This window comes from Coloeus monedula, assembly GCF_965178545.1.
Source record: "Coloeus monedula genome assembly, chromosome: 11".
NCBI classification, from domain to species: Eukaryota; Metazoa; Chordata; class Aves; order Passeriformes; family Corvidae; genus Coloeus; species Coloeus monedula.
In genome coordinates this window covers 11547683-11566155 of record NC_138791.1, presented here as the reverse complement: position 1 = coordinate 11566155, position 18473 = coordinate 11547683, and the positions used below count along the sequence as shown (strand labels likewise).

Sequence of the window (18473 nt, the reverse complement as noted above, 5' to 3'; positions counted from 1 at the left end):
ATTACTTCTCCCGCTCACTAAAAGCTTGCCACTCAAACTGCTGACAAATCCTCCCACATTTTTCCACCTTTGAGTCTGAACACATCAGTACACTTTGCTGAATATTTCCCATACTGCTCATTAAAATAATTGGGGTTTGTGTGTGTTTGGCAGGAGGAAAATAAAACTCACAAGAAAGATTTTCTTTCTCAAATATATTATTTAAAATATAGTTTGTTTGTTCTATGTGTTTCAACATTTAAATTACATTTAAGGATCAGAATGATGCAGATTTACAATTTAAACAACCATATTGATGCTCCTATAGGATTTGTGGCAAGAAAAACTAGCATTAGGGCTATTATTCACTGAAGATTTCTTTTTTTGGGCCACAGCTTTTCAAGTTCAGACTCATCGGTTGAAGTGAGGGAAAAATCCCTTTAGCTATTTTTGTTACAGGAAAATACTACTTCATCACTGGGGGAGAGGGGGATGATGAACCAGAACCTCCTGACTTGTCCTGTAGATCATCCTTCAAGACAAAGAGCATCTTTGCTAATTATAGAAGAAAAAAAATTTAAACTAGCAGCAGTTGAAAAACTGTTTCGCAGCATGCTCAGTGGGCATTAGCTGCGATTTCAGCAGCTTAGCAAGTCCCACCCCTGCGTGAGCTCAGCGGGGAGGCCTGGAGCACTGCACATTCTCCCTGCTCAGCAGGGACAGGGGCCACAGCTCGGCTGATTTGCTACAGGAATACTGGAAAATTGCCACCAAAATAGCAAATCCTGTGGAAAAAAAAAAAAACCCAACCAAGAACCCCCCAGCAACTTCAATAAGGAATTAAAAGGAAAAAGTGGAAAAAAAATCTCAGCTCACACGGTTTCAAAATGCTAAACTGTTGCTGCATTATGGTCTGGTGCCTTTTTCCATGATGAAAATAAGCAAAAGGTTTAGGTTAAGCCAGATTTATACAAACCCGTCCCTAACAATGCAAGTGCAAACTTACTGTGCGCTAACTCTTGCCACAAGTCGGTCATGGGAGCCAAAGACTGGCTGTAGTATCTGTAACAGCTGTAATATCCATAGCTATTTTTCTTTTAATTTGGAAGAGGGGAAAAAAAACTAAATAGACAAGTAAAACACAACAAAATCTTTATTTTAAAATCAAATAGCAGCTTAAGTTTCATAGGGGCAACTGAGACTTAACTCACATGCTATACATTTATGCACGTTTAACACTTTCAACTCAAGCACTGCTACTACATCTTGTACACATAAAGAACACTTTGCCTATTGCAGTCTTTCTCATACACTGCACACAACACAGCATTTCATTGGCAAAATTTCAGAGTTACACACACAAACAGCACCAGAGTAAAAACACAAATGTGCTTTTGTAATACAGTAATAATGTCATGAGAACAATGATTTTTGAATTTTCAAACCTCTGAACAGTCATTATGTTTGTTTTAGTATTGCCAGAATAGAAGAAACATTTTTATCTCATCACATCATTCAACACAAGTTTGTAAAAGTCTGATCATCCAAAATGAGAGAAAGCATAGACTGGACAGACGAATAAATTACATGGCTGGGACATCACACATTTAGCTCTCCCTTGCACACTTTGCACCTAGAAGTTTGAAATTTTTTTTTTTTTTTTTTTTTTTTTTTTTTACTTCAAGGAACATTCGGAAAATTTAAATCACTGATTGCTGGTTGGGTTTTCTCCTCCCAGAAAAAAAGAGCATAACTTTTGCATGTTCTGAGATTCCAGTTCAATGCCATCTTTTCCTGTGTTTTTTCATCTTTGACCTATTAGTTTTAAAATAAAATCTTGCTGTAACTGAGGATCTTTCTAAAAAGTGACTTAAATGGACATCACCCCACCTTGCAGTGGGGAAATCTCAGACAGTATCATCTAAGGAATATTACTTTCAGGTCACTTGGGATATGACAGTAAAACGAAGAGCCAGGGCCTTGTCAAAGCGGTGCCAGTTATCCAGCAGAATGTGAGGCAATGGACCAATTTCCCATTATAACCTACACAGAGACTGTAAACAGCCTACAGAGAGACTGTAAACAAAGACTAAGGGACCATGAAGACCACTTTCTGTATTTCATCAAACCAAGGAGCAGGTTTCATGCTCACAAAATCCAGAGTTCAGTACTGGTGTCACTCCAAGATAGGCAGCAGATGACACCTCCAGGCCCAGAGACCGATGTGTTTTAGGGGGGTTAAAAGTTGCTCACCCCACCTTGTGAGGCAATTTGGGTGCTACAGATCCTCAAATATAAAAGCTACTCAGTGTTTGGCATCTACCACATGATTGCTGCCAGTCAAGCGGATTTAAGGGCATATTTTAATCTCTTTCACATTATTCTGGTCCTGGAATTTTTTGCTTTGAGCTCATAGTAATTCTGAGTTGGGTAACTCAGGCCAGGGCAAGGGGCTCCCCATGATAGGTGTTAGTTTACAAAGATGGTAGTGTTTTCTAATGCTAATGTATTCCCATGCTGCATACCTCAGCTAACAGTTTCATCTCTAACAATTGCACTGGAATATGCTGATAGCTCCAACTCGACAGCACAATATCATACAGACAGCGGCCAGTGCCAAATGGTTAGTTAAGCAGATAAGAAAGGCACTCATTCTTCCTGGAAAAAAAAAAAAAAAAAAAGGAAGCTATTGCAGTCAGGCAGACAGAGTGTGGATGGGAGCTGGCAGATTCCACAATACAGAGTCACGTCAAAAATGGCCTCCTGCAAACTGTTCCTTCAAGCATTTGAGTCAACCGAAAGGGAGGAATCTTTCCCATTATTCACAGGAGTTTCACCTCCCTATTCCACAGCAGAGCAACATTTCCTATACATTTTGACATACAAGCACATAAGAAGCTCAGAGAATAAACTGTACTCTGCAGCAGAGGGAAACTCCTCTCCCCACTTTCTGTTTCCAGTCCCAAAGTTGAGTTGGGCCTTTATTTTGACAGTTCCCTGGTCTGTGAATGGAAAATCCCTCCTCAGCACTAGCAGGCTGGTGTCTGCTGCACACACCCACTGCACACAGCAGAAATTCCAGTCAATAAGGCAAGTGGGGCCCAGGCGCTGGAAGGGGAGGAAGGAGACATACAAACAATAAGAAAAGCATCTGGCTCTGTTACTGGCTGGGAAGGAGACTGGAGTTCAAAAGAGACACAACTGCAGCCTTCACTTCACAGGAAGATCATATCAATTCTCACTGCCCTACTTTTCACACAGACCAAAATATGTGGAAAGGGTAACTCAGGGTTTCCAACCCACACTTCAATGCAATTCCATTAACTCAAGAACAGCAATGAAACCCACCTTGGACATTTTTGTCCCACAGGACCAAAACACACCCCTATTCCTTCTTTAGGCCTGTGGAAACGGCCCAAAAAGTAAAGCCCTTTGCTGAACGTGAGCCAGCCATCCCTCCACCACCACACTAATGGAGGCTGCTCTGCTGTCCTTCCCTGGAGATAGCAGCCAAGTCTAGTGAAGCTTCTCTCATAGCAACCAGAGCTCCAGAGCCAACAGCAGCTGCTGTCACTGCCTTCAACGCTTACCCACAGGATCCAGAGCACAGCAACACCCTCCTCCCTGCACCTCTACAGCAAAAAAAAAAAACCCAGAAGGCTGGCAACAAGATGACTTCCTGGGTCAACCACAAGAAGCAGAAAAAAAGAAATCCTAGTATTTCCTATACAAGTGAAAAGAGGAATCTCTGATTGTTGAAAAAATAAGAAATTCCTTTTTTGGATTTAGATTCTGGCAGCAACACCCAGCCATGGTGGGGGCAACTGCCTGAAATCCATAATGTATTAGCACACCATCAGACACCAACATCAAGTTCTTCTCTCACCCAAGGAGAGGGATTCGCCCCCAACGCTCTCATTACATCATGGCCCGAGCCCGCAGCAGCCACAGGAGCTCTGCAGCACCCCGTGACCTCTCCAGCCCCGCAGAACACCCTCTTCCCCCCCAACAGCACACCCAGGATCTCAGCTGGTGTCAGAGGAACACGAGGACACGGCCGGGAAGGGCCTGCGAACCCCCTTTCACTGCCTCACCCATTTCCCCGCTTCCAGAGGGCCACACGCGGCCTCGCCTCGCTCCCTCCCCCTGAGACGGCGAGACACTGCCCGGCGCCGCTTCCCCACTCGGCCCGGCGGTGAACTCCGGTCACCGGCACCCAAGGACGATCTGCCGGGCGACAGTGACCTTGCCAATGCCGTCGGGAGTCGAAGCGGGGCCGGGGCGCGGGTAGGGCGGCGGGGAACCCCCCCTGTGGCGGCGGTGGCGGGCGAGGAAATGCGGGAGGATCCGCGCTGCAGCCGCCGGCGCCGGGAGCGGGGGGTTACGGAGGAAGGCGCCGCACGGGCACCATGAGAAAGCAGAAAATGCAGGTCAAACACCGCCTCCCCCGAGGCCTGGAGAGGCTGGCGGTTCGGGGCAGGCAGACGGGGCCCGGAGGCTGCCCCGAGCCGGACAACGACCCCCGCGGCCCCTCGGGACAATGCGGGGACACGGGAGCGCGGAGAAGGCCGGGCTGCAGCGGGGCTTCCCCGGCGCTCGCCTTCACCGACAAAGCGCCGCTCCAGCCCCAGCCCCAGCCCCGGCACTGCACCGGCCACCAACGTCCCGAGCCCGCGCACCGCCGGGCCCGCCATGACGTCCGCACACCGAGCCGGACCGGGTCAGCTCGAGCCGGGCCTCCGGGGGCACGGCGGGGCGCTGCCGACCGGGCTGCCAAGGCAGCGCAGAGCAGAGCGTCAGGCCGCGAGCCGCGCCAGGAGACCCCGCGGCCGCCCGCCCAGCCGCCCGCCCCAGCGTTCCCTCCCGCCGCCGGGTACGGCCGGTTCCCGCCCGCCCGCGCCTACCTGGCCGGCCCGTTCCCCGGGCCCCTACGCGGCACCAGGCCCGGCTCGGCGCCACGGCGTGTCCCGGGCAGCCGGCGAGAGCGAGCGCTCGGCCGCGGCAGCGGCGGCCCCTCCCCCGGCAGCGGCGGCGGCTTCTCCCCGGGCCGGGCGGAAACGGCACTAGGCGCACGGGGATTCCCGGCGCCGGCGCCAGGGGCGCCCCGGGCACGCCCACCCCGCTTCCCGTTGGCTGTCACGGCGCCGCGTCCCGCCCCGCCGGGGCGCCCGCCGCCGCCACCGCCCCGCCCACCCCCCTTCGCCATTGGCGAGCTCTCCTCGCTGCCCCGCCCTTGCTGCGGCCGCATTGGGCTCCACCCGCCCGCCCCGCCGCGCGCCCCACGGTCGCGGCGTCCCATTGGTGCGCGGCGCTGCCACTCGGCGCGGGGCGGAGGGGGGCGGCCGCCGGCAGCATCGACGCGGTGCGGGGCGGGCGGGCTGCGGTAGCGCCCGCCGGGCGAGCCGCGCTACGTGCCGAGGGGCGGGGCCGGCGGGGCGCGATCGCTCGGCGCGGGGCGACTCCCGCGTCGGGACACGTGGCAGAACGAAGGGGCGGTGCGGGGGGCGGCCGGGAACCTGGGCGGAGGGGGGCGCAGGGCGCATGCGCGGCGACTCGCGCGCAGGGCCTGCCGCGCGGCACGTCCGCGCGGCACGTCCGCGCGCGCGGGGCCGAGGGGGAGGGGGGCTGGGGGGGGGGTCCCGTCGCGGAGTCCCGGCGGGGCCGCCCGGGGCTGAGACCGCCCCTCCTCCGGCCGGGCCGGCGGGGCCAGCGCACCCACAGCTGGCCGGTCCCCGTCCCTGGAGCCCCGAACAAAGGCCGCGGGGCAGTGGGGCGGAGGGAGGGCTCCTCCGCGGTAGGAGGGGCGGCCGAGCCGGGCAGGAGGGGCCCCGCGGCGCTCGGTGCCCGCGCTCGGCCGAGGGGCTCCGCCCAGTTCGCGTCCGCTCGCAGCGAGCGATGCGTGCGGCCCGCAGCACTGCAGAGACGCGGGAGGAAGGGAGCGGAGCCCGGGCGCGGAGGGAGCCGCGGGATCGCGCCGGGGGCTGCGCAGCCGCCAGCCCGCGCCGGGTCGCTCGGCAGAGGCGGCGCTCCGGGAGTTGCGGGCGGGCAGCCGCTCCCCCCCCGTGGCAGCCGGTCCGGCCCCGCCACCCCCGCGGGAGGGCGGTGCGGCCGCTGCGGCTGGTCCCGCGGAGCTGCGGGGCGGGGAGAGCCGCGTCCGGTCACGGTGCGGCGATCCAGGCGTGCCGCAGGCTCTGCGCGGCGCTGGCGCGGCGCTCGGGCGCGTAGTGCAGCGCGGGCAGCAGGAAGGCGGCGAAGGCGGCCGCCTCCCGCGGTGTCCAGCCGTGCCGGTCCGCCAGGATGCCGGGGAGGCTACGGGGGGAGAGCCGGGAGAGCCGCAGGAGCGCGCCTGGTAGAGACAGCGTGGGCACAGCGCCTCAGTCACACCTGCGCGGCTGAGGCTGCCGCGCCGCGCCTCGCCTCGCCTCAGAATTAACCCAAAGCATCCTGAAAGATCCCTGCCTTCGCCTTGGAATTATCTCTGTGGGCTGCACCTGCGCTGCCCCTTGCAGGTTTGGCTGTCGGGTGTTTCTCAGGAACCACCTTTCCAAGCTAGTGTTTGGAGTCTTCCTGTTCCTGAGTACTTTTCTTAGCTGAGAACGTGCCAAGAGTGTGCAAAGTGTTCCCAGAATAACCATGCCAGAGCCATTGCTGCTTGTACCCTGCGCCTGCCCACAGGCACCCGGATGCATCATGCTATTTCAGTGTCAGAGTTTACAAGACACTCTTGTTGAATTAGTCTTGTGCCAGCCAGCTCTGTGGGGCCCAGCAGAGTGTATGACTGAGTGAGAAGCAACCCTCCTCCTGGGGAGTGCATGGTGTAAATGCAGTGATTCAAGTTAGGCATGTGTGGTCAGGCCAGGTTGGCTCACAGGGTGAGTGAATGTAGAACTAATTTTGACTCATTTCTTTTAAACACCGTAGAAGACGTAAGTGTGAGAAAAGTGTGTGGATGTGCAGGGAGGTGCTTGTTGAGTTCCAGCATGGGACTAGCACTAAGCACTGAATGAGCTGTGGATAGGCTGGTGAACATAAAAACAGAAAAGGATGATGGGCCAAATTGTAGAAGGGTGAAGTCATGGTGCCTTGTGGTCAAAGACAGGGGTTTCAAGATTCATGGGTCAAAGGGAAAGGAACTGGAGAGAATAAAACAGAAGAGATGTTACAGTTGGGACAGAAGACTAAATATAGCAGCCACATTGGAAGGATATGAGTGTCCCATTCCTGGTCATCATTGTTCTCTGCCAGTGAATGGGGTGAAATCCAGCCTGTTACAGACTCTTCAGCCTTCCTGGCATGGAGCTGTTTCCTATCTGTACTTCCATTCTCTCCAAATCCAAAGGAGAAAGAATGGAAATGCTTTCCCTGTTGGGTGTTTGCTGTGACCATTTTTTAGGATTTTGCATTCATCCCTGGAATGTTTATGGATTGCAAAGATGGGCAGGGAATGTTACTGCTCTTTGTCAAATTTCCATTTGTGTTCCATCCCTGCTTTTAGCCTGCATTATGTGAGTAACTTTCCTTGAGTTCAGCATGAGCTGAGTAGAAGTGTGTCAGAGATCCACTGTGATCTTTAAAATAAACTTCCTTATGCCAGTTCTTACCTGGCCTGCTGAAAAATTTTGTTGACTTGTTCCATGAGAAAACAATTTGAGGAGGAATTCTTCCCAGGAGTTCAATAATGCGAGCAACATGATCTAGATGGAGGGAGGGAAGACAAATTTAGATACAGACTGTGGTACTTCTGTCAGTGAAATGAATAAAACTCACGGAGTCTTACCATCATCTCTAGAGAAGTATTTCCCAGGTTGAGGATCAAATAGACACTCCCCAGTTGCCATTTCAAATGCCTAGAAATGGAGTAGCAATGTTAATTCACTAATTGTCTTGGAGTTTTCCTTCCCCACTAACTGATAGTACCAATTTCCCTCTCTATCACACAAAACTCATCCTAAAATGCATAAATACTCACACTGGCTTGATCTGTACAACAGTGAAACAGCACCTTGAGCTCCATCAGGATGAAAAGCAGCATGTGCCTGATTTCAGGCAATCCTATGAGCTAACCTACATGGAGTGTGAATTGCTTTAGATCTTAAACTAATTAGGAGTGGGTTTTACCAGCTGCAGACTTTTGCCCTAAAGTGAATGAGTGCTAACAGCCCCTCTTGCCTTCTCAGCAAGGCAGCTTTCTTTACATGGATAGGTAGATGCTAAGGACATGCTGCCCTGGCCACGTAATGTCTGTCACCTCCCCTACAGGCACAGCGTTTTCCCCAGTCCTACCAGACAGGCCGTGCTCCAGATATCCACAGGAGTGCTGTAGTCTAATCCAAGAAGCACTTCCAGGGCACGGTATGGCTGGGTCTGTATCTCCTTGGAAAAAGGCTTGTACTAAAACAAAAACAAACTCCCTGTGGCTGGTGTCCCTAAACCAGTCACAGCAATGCTGGTGGTCACAAGCTTCTCATGCAGCGAGGGGACACTGGGGACACAACTGAATGAGTGTTCTCAGCTCTGCGCAGGGCATGGCCAGCACGTTCCTGGCCCCACTGACACCAGGGGGAAATCTACCTTCCACCATTTCACACTGAACATAGTTTTAAATTTCTGATTGTAGGGACTAACTGCGAGCTGGAGAAGCGTCCAAAGTTGACAGCATCTCAGGAAGACAGTGTGCAGCTCGGAGCTGAGAGTGCAGAACATAACACCCCCCCCATATCAGCATCTCTGAAATAGCTGTTCAGCTGTAAAGGGACAGACACACGGTGTGGGATGGAAAGAAGCACACAGCATCCCACATCGTCATGGGTTTGGGACTTGGAACAGACTCACTGTCCAGCACGCGCTTCCTAGATCTGCAATTTTCACTCCTATGCTCATTAAATCAGGTTCTTCCAATTGATTACCAAGATCACCTCCTAGATGGAAAGGATAAAGAGAAATCAGGTCTTTCTGAACCAGCAGGTACACACCACCTACCACAGGAGAGGCATGTCTGCCTTCCTTTGAAGTTTCTCAGCCTAAAAGGTCCTAAATACTTTTTATCATAAATCAAAGGCCACCTCTGTTTTTTGAGGGAACACAAAAGAGGACCTGGTATCCAGTAAAAACCTAAGAGAATGTCTGGGACAATAGTAGCTCAGAGTGGAACAATGTGACCACATGCTCTTGTCCTGCTGCAGGGTTCCTCTAGCTCCAAAGTTAAATTACTGTGGGCCCAGAGGAGAGCACCAGTCAGAACCAAAACATCTGTAATTGCTCAGCCTTCAGCAACCCCAGCAGTCACAGACCTTGGACATAGCCTCCTTGGCAAGCAACGTGAAGGTTACACTTTTATATGATCCCAGAAAAGGGTAATTCCTGGTTTAGTGCTTTACAGTGAGCTGTCACCCTATGCTTAATATTGTGCTTTTCTGCTCTGAGCAAAAGATTCGGTCACTAATTTAGCATTCATTGATTGCCCCAGAGTTTGAGAGACAAAACAGCACTGTCATGGGAGAAATGCTCACAGGAGAAGACAGTGCAAGGATATTATGAAAGGTCTCATTGCTGGGAGACGAGCTAACCTCTCGAGAAACTCTCCAGCCCTACATCTTATTCAATATTCACACCATTCTCTGCAAATAAATTATGTCTCAAAAGGCCTTGAAGATTAGCAGCACATACAAGTCTCCCACAAACCTCAGAAATGAGGGAAATAAAGAGCAAGAGTGTCGTACAGCTTTCTGATCAAGCCATTTTGTATGTAAACCTTTCAGTAGCTGAAAACACCAGACTTGGGGAACTGTCCTATATCTGAAGCCTTGAGAGTGAGCTCCGAGGTCATGGTGGGGCTGTTAACAGATATCTGTGACTTGTAGTTGCTCTTCATACAAACCCACCTGCAGGACCACATTTCTGTAGATGCCTCAAGCCCAGCCTGGTGTTAGTGTTAAGCAGAGAAAGGAAAGGCCTTTCAGCAGCATAAGCTGGCTGTAATGTTTTATACTGGCTGTAATGTTTTGTACTGGCTGTTGCAGGAGATGTGAACCTTTCCTAAGGTATCTGTACCTCCTGCCTCTCATTTCCTTCCTGCCAATAAACAGCTAAGTCCATTTTCTTGTTAAAAAAGCCCTAGAGTGCTCACCTGCTCCCTTTAGCCTCACTTCTGTTCCCTGGTCGCAGTGGAGTGTATCCGTGAGAAGCCTTTGGAGCCTTTTGCTGCATCCATACAGCAGGATGTTCTCTGGTTTGATGTCTGTGTGGATGATGCGGCAGCACTTGTGCAGGAAGTGCAGCCCTGCCAGCACCTGGGCAATGAGGCAGCACTGTCACACCAGCTCTGAGAGGGTCCCCAGCACCTCCCTTGCTCCAGCAGCTGCCAGAGCTGCCAGGCACAGTGGGAGTGCAAGTCAGGGACATTCTGGGCACTGATGGTAACAATTGGCAATAAATGGTTTCCTGTTGGGGTGGCCTGTGGGAGCAGGCACAAGGGGTTCCATCACCCCACATGGCAGCAGAGCCCCAGGAGCAAGTGCAGGCCTGGACAGCCCAGTGAGGAAAGGGCTACTTGGGGTGAGACACAGCAAAAGGCAGTGTGACAATCCACAGGTATCAGCACAGCTGGGCAAGCCCAGGGAGGTGGGAAGGGGATGGGGCTATGAGGAGGCATTACAGTTACAAAGCTGAGCTTTCTCCTGAAAAAACTGTGTATGGCTGTTGTGTTCTGGGATCACTGTGCCTTCCCACTGATTATAACCAGCCCCCAACTTCCATTTGAATAACAGTGACATGGCATGGGACGGTGTCCCATCATACAAGGAAAGAAGAAGACACAGCATAACCCAGACAGGAGGGGGGAGACACCATGAGTGAGTGCAGAGAGAGGATTTCAGGGCCCTGCAGGAGAGCCATGTAGGGAAAGATCAGCTTGTGATGCAGCAGGGAGAGCCTGGCCTGTCACAGGGGAGAGATAAACAACACCTACCAAAGATGAGCAGTCACTATCAGAAATCAATAACAGAGAAAACGCTATGGGGAGATTTAGGTTTGTTTTTTAACACTCTGGTCAGTCATAAAGAACTGGTAAATATTCTCTGTATTATCAAATTCTATTCTGGGATGAACACCAGCTCCAGGGAAATATCAGCCTTAAATGGTAACTGTGAAACCCGGGGAAAGATTTAAATAACTAAACTGGAATGAATCAGAAGTAAATACTGCCTCAGTGCTGATCGGAAAGGGGAAAACAGATCTGAGATTTTACAATTAAAGCAGATAATGGATCAAGCAAAAGCCTGAGTATGAAATGGAGCACAGAGGTAATGCCACCACATTTTTGTGTAACTTACTCAGGTGTTAGTGGAGCTTCTTTAGAGAAAGGAGAGGCTATTACAGAAAATAAGATGAAGGAGGAAGCAATTTTCTTTCTTAGTGTCCCTAAAAGGGCACAGGAATGAGGGTAGCAAATCTTCGTCTTGGCAAGTGTGCAGACTTCTGATAAATCTCAGCAAAAGAGGCAAAAAGTACATTTTAACTATTCTGAGGCCTCACTCAGGTTCCCCATTCCTTAAGCAGAGCCAGCCCTTAAGAAACTCAGTTTTCACCATCTTTTAAATTGGCACAACACATCCTTATAGGGCATGAAGGAAAAGTTGGCTCTGCACAGGAAAACCTCAACATGGGAAGAGAACCAGCTGACCAAATCAGCAAATCAGAAATTCCTATAAAGATGTGAGGGAGACCTTGAGCAGCCTTCAGTGGTACCATGCAGAAAGCTGCTGGAGACAGTGCTACCCATGGCTGGATGCCAAGGGCAATGCCAGCAGTCTGGCATTGCTGCCAGAGGGGACTTCTCAGGGCAGCAGGAGGGCAGAGATGGTTTGCCCACAAGTAGCAGAACTATGGCAGGCTGTTTGTCCCCTGCTACTCCTACAAGCAGCATAACTGCTGGAGAACTCAATGATTACTGAGATGATGGGAACAGAAGTGCCAGCCCTGACTCCCTGGTGTACATCTGCAGGCTATTGGCACTTCGTGGCCCTGACTCGTTCCCAAACCTGAGGAGGCTGCAGGCATAGGCAGTAACACCCAAGTAATGCCTTTCCCCTTGGGAGGAAGACTGTGACACATCCCGCAGCCAACAGCCCCTTGGTGCCCTTGCCCAGTTCCAGCTAAGTTCTCACCTGCTGTAAAGACTTTTTCACAAAAGGCAAGGGCAGTCCCTGGGCTGTGTAGTTTCCCATGAGACATCGGAGGGAAGGACCCAGCGCCTCAAATACCAGGCACACATATGGGAAAGAGTCAGGGATTCACTAACAGGGAAAGGTGTTACCACCAGCCCTATGCCTTTCACCAAAGCAACCAAATACCTCCTAATCCAGCCTCTCCCCTCCAGCCACCTCCATGTGCCCATGTCCAGCTACAGCCCTGCTCATCCTCCTCATGGCAGCACAGCACGCAGGTTTACACTATCCTGTGGCTCTCCAAGGTAAACCCCGGCTTTGCTGGCCTAGAAAAGCACTCTCCACAGAAGGATATGGAAACCATTCTCTCCAATCATTCTGAAGTCGTCTAACAAACAGACAATGTTTTCTCCTGCCAGGTCCTTCTTCTTCATGCAGCTCACCTGAGGGGGAGGATTCCAAGAAAGCTGCAATTAGAGATATATATATGCACAAGGACACCTTGCACCTGTTCTATCCTGTCTGACAGACCTTCTCTTCTGGGAGTTGGCACTTCATGACAAATCCCATGAAAACAACATCAGGAAAACCATGAATGAGTTTCTGTTTGTTTCTTGCTCTTGACCAGGTGGGACCATCACACTCACAGTGTCAAAACAACTCACACCAATCCTGCTGACAGTATCTAGCACATTTCCTGCTGCTTATTCTCTCCAGGCAGACCCAGAAAGTGCTCCTGCTTGTGCTGGAAGGGGATTCCCCCAAGAAGACAGCTCCATGCTCCGAGCATCAACGGCTGTTCATTTCCTTTGCCTCACACCAGCCCTTCAGCAATTTCTCTCAAGGGGTTGCAGAGAGGCAGAGACCTTGTGGCTGTCTTTCGCCACTTGAATGCTGCTTGTCCTATCGGGGTAGAGAGCAGCTTCCACATCTGGTAGAAGCCACTTCTTTGTGCTGGAAAAGGGTCGGCTGTGCGTAAGTACTGCAGAGATCTATAGGATGCGGAAGGGTGGTGGAGGGGGTGAACGCATCTTTTGTACTAGAGCCAGGGGTCTTCAAATCCAGCATGTAGGAGGTCAAAAACAAAGCAGAGATTGTTCTTCACACAGCACATGGGTAACTGGGGACAGTTCTTGTTACAGGAGGCTGCAGGTACTGAAGCCCACAGGGGCTTGCAAGGGTTCAAGGTAAATCCACTGAGAATTCCTGCCCACACAAAGATCATCCTTGGCCTGAGAAATCTGCAGCTGGAAACTGCAACAGGCCAGGGGAGCATTCAGTGGAAGCAGCACCCTATGCTCAGCTTGTGCTTACACCCACCTAGACATGTGCTGTTGGCCCAGGGTGCTGTGCTGAGTGAACCTCCAGGCACAGGTGCTACAGCACCCCCAGCACCACACACCTGCGTGACAAGGAGCACCAGGGGCTTGCTCTCCCAGAACACTGATCCTGGTACAGCAATTCATACTGGTTTTTTGTCTCTTCACAGCCACAACTGGTGGGGTTTTGGCTTGGCTCATTTTGCAGATGCCAGATCCACCTGCACCAGTGCCAGAAGGTTTGTTCTGGCACAACAGAAGTGAGCAGCCCTGGAAGCAGAGGCCAGATCATCTCTCCTGGCAGCTCTGCAGGCACTGACCCCCCAGTGCTGGTGGGAACAGCCCTGGGAACCAGCTGTATGCTGCTGAATGGGCAGGCGTGTCTCTCAGAATTAATAATAAATCAGAGCTAAGCCTCAGTCTGTACACAGGGTTCTGCTGATGTGTAGAAAAGCAGCCCTCTGATTACATTAAATTAATGCCACTTGGTACTTCCTCTTGCATCACTGCGTCTGGCTCATCTCCCTTCAGATAGGGCCTACAGATTTACAGGTGTTAACTAAACCTTTCTCAAACCTGTTGGAGAAAGGCCACAGAGTAATTTAAAATGTAGAATTTAATGGATTTTACTCATCTGAAGCTGATGTAACTTTGTATTTCAGCAAACTTGAAGAACTGTAACCATGAGCTTTCTAGAACTAGCAGTTCAAGCCAACTTCAAAGGCAACTTGCTACGACCCAGATACAGGCACCTAATTACCACCTCCATTAGCAGAGGCCAGAAGAAGCTTTCTGACTTCAGATGTTTATTCTATTTAGGTTGGTACATCATATTTTTTTCTATTGCAGATATTTCCTTTTACTTCAGTATCAGTCTTGTGATACAGCAATGTCCTGAGTGATGCTCCTCTGTAAATGGCACAGGTACAGCAGACATGCTCCCATCTCCTGCTTAAGACCATTACCACCTTTTTCTGTTGATTATCCACCTTATCATTCTGCAGATTCCTCCTTTTTCCTGGATTTCAGTCTCAGTTAAAAGAAATGGGCTGACAGGGCAAGTGGGACCCAGCCGACATGTCCCAGTATGATGGAGGAAGGAGAAGATGCCTGTTTCAGAGGCCAGTGCTGAGCCAGGGTGATTTCTATGAATTCCCCAACTTTTGGGTTTTTTCCTATTCCCCACCTAGCTCCTTGGACTGAGACCTGGAGGCAGAGGGCGTGTTGAGGCTGCTACTCAAACCTGAACTCAGTGGCCATCAGCTGGAGCAAAGCACAGACCCACAGAATATACTTACACAGCGGAGGAAAGCAACCTCGTCCTGGGCAGTCTCAGCAAAGCCTTCCCTGCTTTTCAGAACCTTCACAGCTACCTGTTTCTTCCTCCTGGGAAATGAACCACAGCTGTCAGCCAATGCATGTCAGTGGCCCTGACCAGCAGCACTTCCCTTTCTCTCAGTCAGCCAGCCCTGGGCTCTCCAGGGAGGGTGCTGCCCTTCTGCAGGCAGCCTTGGCCTCGATCTGCTGTGCGCCAGGCCCATGGGCATCCCTCCTGCTGGCATCTGGCAGCACAGCTGCCCCAGGGACCAACAAGGGACTGGAGAGAAAAAAGAGCATGGATACTGCAGGGTCTAAACAAGAAAAGAAAATGCAGAGCAAGGGCTGATCCCACCTCATTCACATTCTTTGATTTATGGGGACCAGCTCTGCTCATTGCACCCCACTGATCTTGCTGCCAGGCTTTCCCTGTGCTCAGGGATGACCGGCGTGCTCCCAGGCTGTGCTCTGCTGTTTCTTCAAGAGGGGCCAGCCATGCCCAGGACATCAGCCACCCCTTCCCACCTCCTTGAATGGCACTTGGACCCTCACCTCATGTCCTGGCACAGCCAGACAGTGGCAAAGGTGCCGCAGCCCAGCTTGTGCAGCACCTGGTATTGCGTGTTGAAAATCTCTCCCTCCTTCATGGCGTGGTGGCCTCCTGTGGGGACCATCACCAAGAGATATTAGTGACATCTCTAAATGCTCTCAGGTGGAAGGAGCAGCTGAGGACAGCCTGACAGGTCCCAGTGGCCTCCTCTAGCCTGGGAAGAGCCTGACACAATCTCATCTCTGGAGCCTCATGCCCAAGGACTGACCTGTGCACTGGGCTGACGGCATCTCCTGCTGCACCTGCTCCTCCATGGCACTGCAGCACGGCAGATCCTGGCACGAGGGGATGGAGGCAGTGGTACACCTAGTCATGGGACACAGGTGGTGTGATCTTCAGCACTTTACTCCTTTCAAGAGAGCTGGAGAGCTGCAGGGTGGCTGTACCTCTGCTGTGCCCTCACCCCTTTCCTTCCCATTCCCTTCAGCAGCTCCTGGAGTCAGGCTGTTATAAACACTTTTGGCACTTCAGGGAGATAGGGATTATTTTAAGAGCTCAGACGAGGAAAGCTGGCAGGCTGGTCCCAGGCCAGGGCCAGGTGGGAGTCTCAGGTTTCCTGGCGTGTATTTTCAGGGGCTTAGCGGGGTCTGTGGGATCCCCTCCCATAGCCAGGGAAAGCACTCCCTGCCTATCCCCATCCTTACTGAGGAGGGAATTCGGGCTTTGGCTGGCAGGAGAAGGCTCCTGCTCCAGAGGGGTGTGAAACAGAACTTGCATTCTAAACACTACAGTGCTGCTCCTCTGCCCACAGTCTAGCCCTGGGGAAGAGCACGGGTTTATCACTGACTGTCCTGTGACATCCCAGCAAGGCCACAGGACATCCTGGCAAGGGGCTGCTCCTGGGGTTTGTTACTATGGCAGCCCAAGACAAACTGACAAACACCAAGACAGCACAGACAGACTGATCCAGCTGCTGTCCACCAGTGCTGAAGCACTGACGTAGGACTGGCTTCAGTACTGGTCACCTGAAATTGCAGCCCAGAGCCCTTGTTGCTAATGAAATACAGATTTAATCCACCATAGCTGAGGCACTCCCAACCCAGCCTTTCATAATTTGGAAATGTCACTTGCTGTAAGGCTGAGGCTTCAGGCTAATAAACACTGTGAGAGCTCAAGACAGGTGATAGTAATGCCCATAGACCATTAGCAGAGGTAGAAATATTGACCTTTAAATTCTCCAAACACAGCTAAAGCTAAGAACTCACCTGAACCAGAGGATTTTCAGAAATTATTATAGAGGGCTGGCAGTGCTGGTGACAGGGAGTTGTTCTGGAACAGTAACATCTTCCAGGTGCTGAGACAGAGGTGTGACTTCATTAAAACATTGAAGTTTCTTTCCATGTGCTGATGTTCCTCTCCCAGCGCAGCAGCCAGAGGCACAGCTTGCCTTTGGGCACCCAGTGAGCTCCCAACACAGTTTGAGTTAAGGATCAGACTGGGCTCAAGACTTTCATCCTGTCAGGGAAAACCCGAAGTGCCAGAGCTGGTGTTACTCTGTTCATCCAAGCCTGCACCGAAGTCTGAAAGGAGCTCAAAATGTCTCCCCCTCTTCACACTTCTACACCTCTAACCCTTGCATTTACGGTGTTCAGAATCAGTCTCTTTTAGGTATAAACCTCCAGGATGCTGCATGTCTGCATGGCCACTCCTTACAGCAAATACTCGCTGACATCTTACCATGAAACAGAGCTGAAATCAAAGTTTCCTTATTTGTGCACAGACTAAGCTTATCAGTAGCCTCACACACTCCTCCTGCACCACCAGCATCTGCCTGAGCCTTCTTCACTCCCATCATGAGGACAGCAGGGGTTGAGCTGAGAACAAGAAAGGTTTAATGATGTGGCTTACCATTCACCTGCCAAAGGAAAACTCATGAGTGTGTGGAGATGGGAGTTCAACAGCTTCTTCCCTTGGTAGAGTGTTCTGGCAATAGGAGACTTCAGTGAGAAAATGGAACCCAGAGGCAGACCCAAAGTGTAAGATTTGTCCTAGCCCTAGGGCTGATGGAGCCTTTGGGCAGTTCACTGGGCCCTAGTAGCCTTGTTGCTGCAGAGGCAAGACAAGTCCATCCTTAGGCATGCGAGATTTACCTCCATCCACCCTCTCTGGATGGAGCCACTGGCAAAAGATGAAGTGTGTTGCTATGCAACGTGGTACAGCAAAGTGAAATGCACTTTTCTAAGCTTTGTGATAAAAGACAATTGGTTTTTTTAATCCTTCATTTCTTGACACTTTTACATTAAATACAACTTATTTTGCTTCTGTCATTCCAACTACTTTGTGCAGAACCTACTGAATTGCTGCAGGCCTGCACTAGCCCAGAGAACTTCAGCCCAAGAACTGCTCCTGCCTGGTTTGTGAGAGTCATGGACAAGGAGCAATGCTTCACATGTGGCCTGGACTCTTCCACCCAACCTGCATGGAACAGCATACAGAGCTGCCCGACACCAGTCATGCCTTATGACACCTGGGCCTTTGGAGTGGTAGAACTCATCAGAGCAATACACACTCTCAGCTTCTGCACCACCACTGACCTACAAGCCCTTGCTGAGCACATCATCCCTGCAAGTCACAGCACGCATCACACAGACAGCCCTGGCAGGGCTCTGAGCCCCAAGGCCCAGCACAGACTCACCATGCAGCAGTGCACGGGCAGGAAACGCCACTCCCTTTGTCATCTGGCTCGTTCTGGAGCTCCCCAAAGTGAGATACCAGCTGGTCCTGCTCTGATTTTAGTCTGCACTGCCCCAGGAGGGGTGTCCTTGAGCCCATCAAACTTCTGCATCGCTGGATGGACGTGGTGAGGAGTGGGGCAGGGTATCAGATCACACCACTACTTCTGGGAACAACCTTGGCTTTGGGAGAGCAGGAGACCTCAGACAGCTGCGCTGGATTCACTTTACTGCTGGCCTCTCCCTGCCTCCCTGGCAGCAGGCCTGTCAGCCTGCAGTAGATTCACAATCTCCACAGCAACTATTTATAGCGGGAAATTCACAGCTCTACTGAGATGGAAACAGAGAAGTCCTCCCCCTCTGCTCTGCCTTCCCCAGACCCAGAAACCATGGGGGTGCCTGACTCTTCCCC

The 18473-nt window shown here is 51.6% G+C and overlaps 2 protein-coding genes across 2 annotated transcripts in view; both read right to left on the bottom strand.

The window, feature by feature from the left end:
* The window catches only part of SETD5 (SET domain containing 5), a 65027-nt gene extending 60007 nt beyond the window's left edge, over nucleotides 1-5020 (bottom strand). The window contains exon 1 of the mRNA XM_082288522.1: nucleotides 4884-5020. The gene's annotated coding sequence lies outside the window, so the exon portion shown is untranslated. The remainder of the gene's footprint in view (nucleotides 1-4883) is intronic.
* Nucleotides 5021-6060: 1040 nt separating this feature from the next.
* On the bottom strand, nucleotides 6061-15680 carry LOC309577040 (SRSF protein kinase 3-like). The gene is made up of 11 exons (XM_082288709.1): nucleotides 15598-15680; nucleotides 15332-15440; nucleotides 14761-14848; nucleotides 12482-12586; nucleotides 12144-12230; nucleotides 10106-10268; nucleotides 8812-8897; nucleotides 8263-8370; nucleotides 7757-7826; nucleotides 7581-7673; nucleotides 6061-6325 (listed from the first exon to the last, which is right to left on the bottom strand). The coding sequence occupies exons 1-11, from the start codon at nucleotides 15641-15643 to the stop codon at nucleotides 6138-6140; spliced, it is 1143 nt and encodes a 380-aa protein (XP_082144835.1). The 5' UTR covers nucleotides 15644-15680; the 3' UTR covers nucleotides 6061-6137.
* Between the last annotated feature and the right edge of the window lie 2793 nt (nucleotides 15681-18473).

Bases quoted from the DNA above. Each gene is read 5' to 3' on its own strand.
- LOC309577040 (XM_082288709.1), bottom strand. From the start codon at position 15,643: ATGGAGGAGCAGGTGCAGCAGGAGATGCCGTCAGCCCAGTGCACAG. The intron at 12,587-14,760 runs GTAAGTATATTC...CCTCCCCCTCAG, and splicing joins AGGTTGCTTTCCTCCGCTGT to GTGAGCTGCATGAAGAAGAA. The intron at 7,674-7,756 runs GTAAGACTCCGT...CCCTCCATCTAG, and splicing joins ATACTTCTCTAGAGATGATG to ATCATGTTGCTCGCATTATT.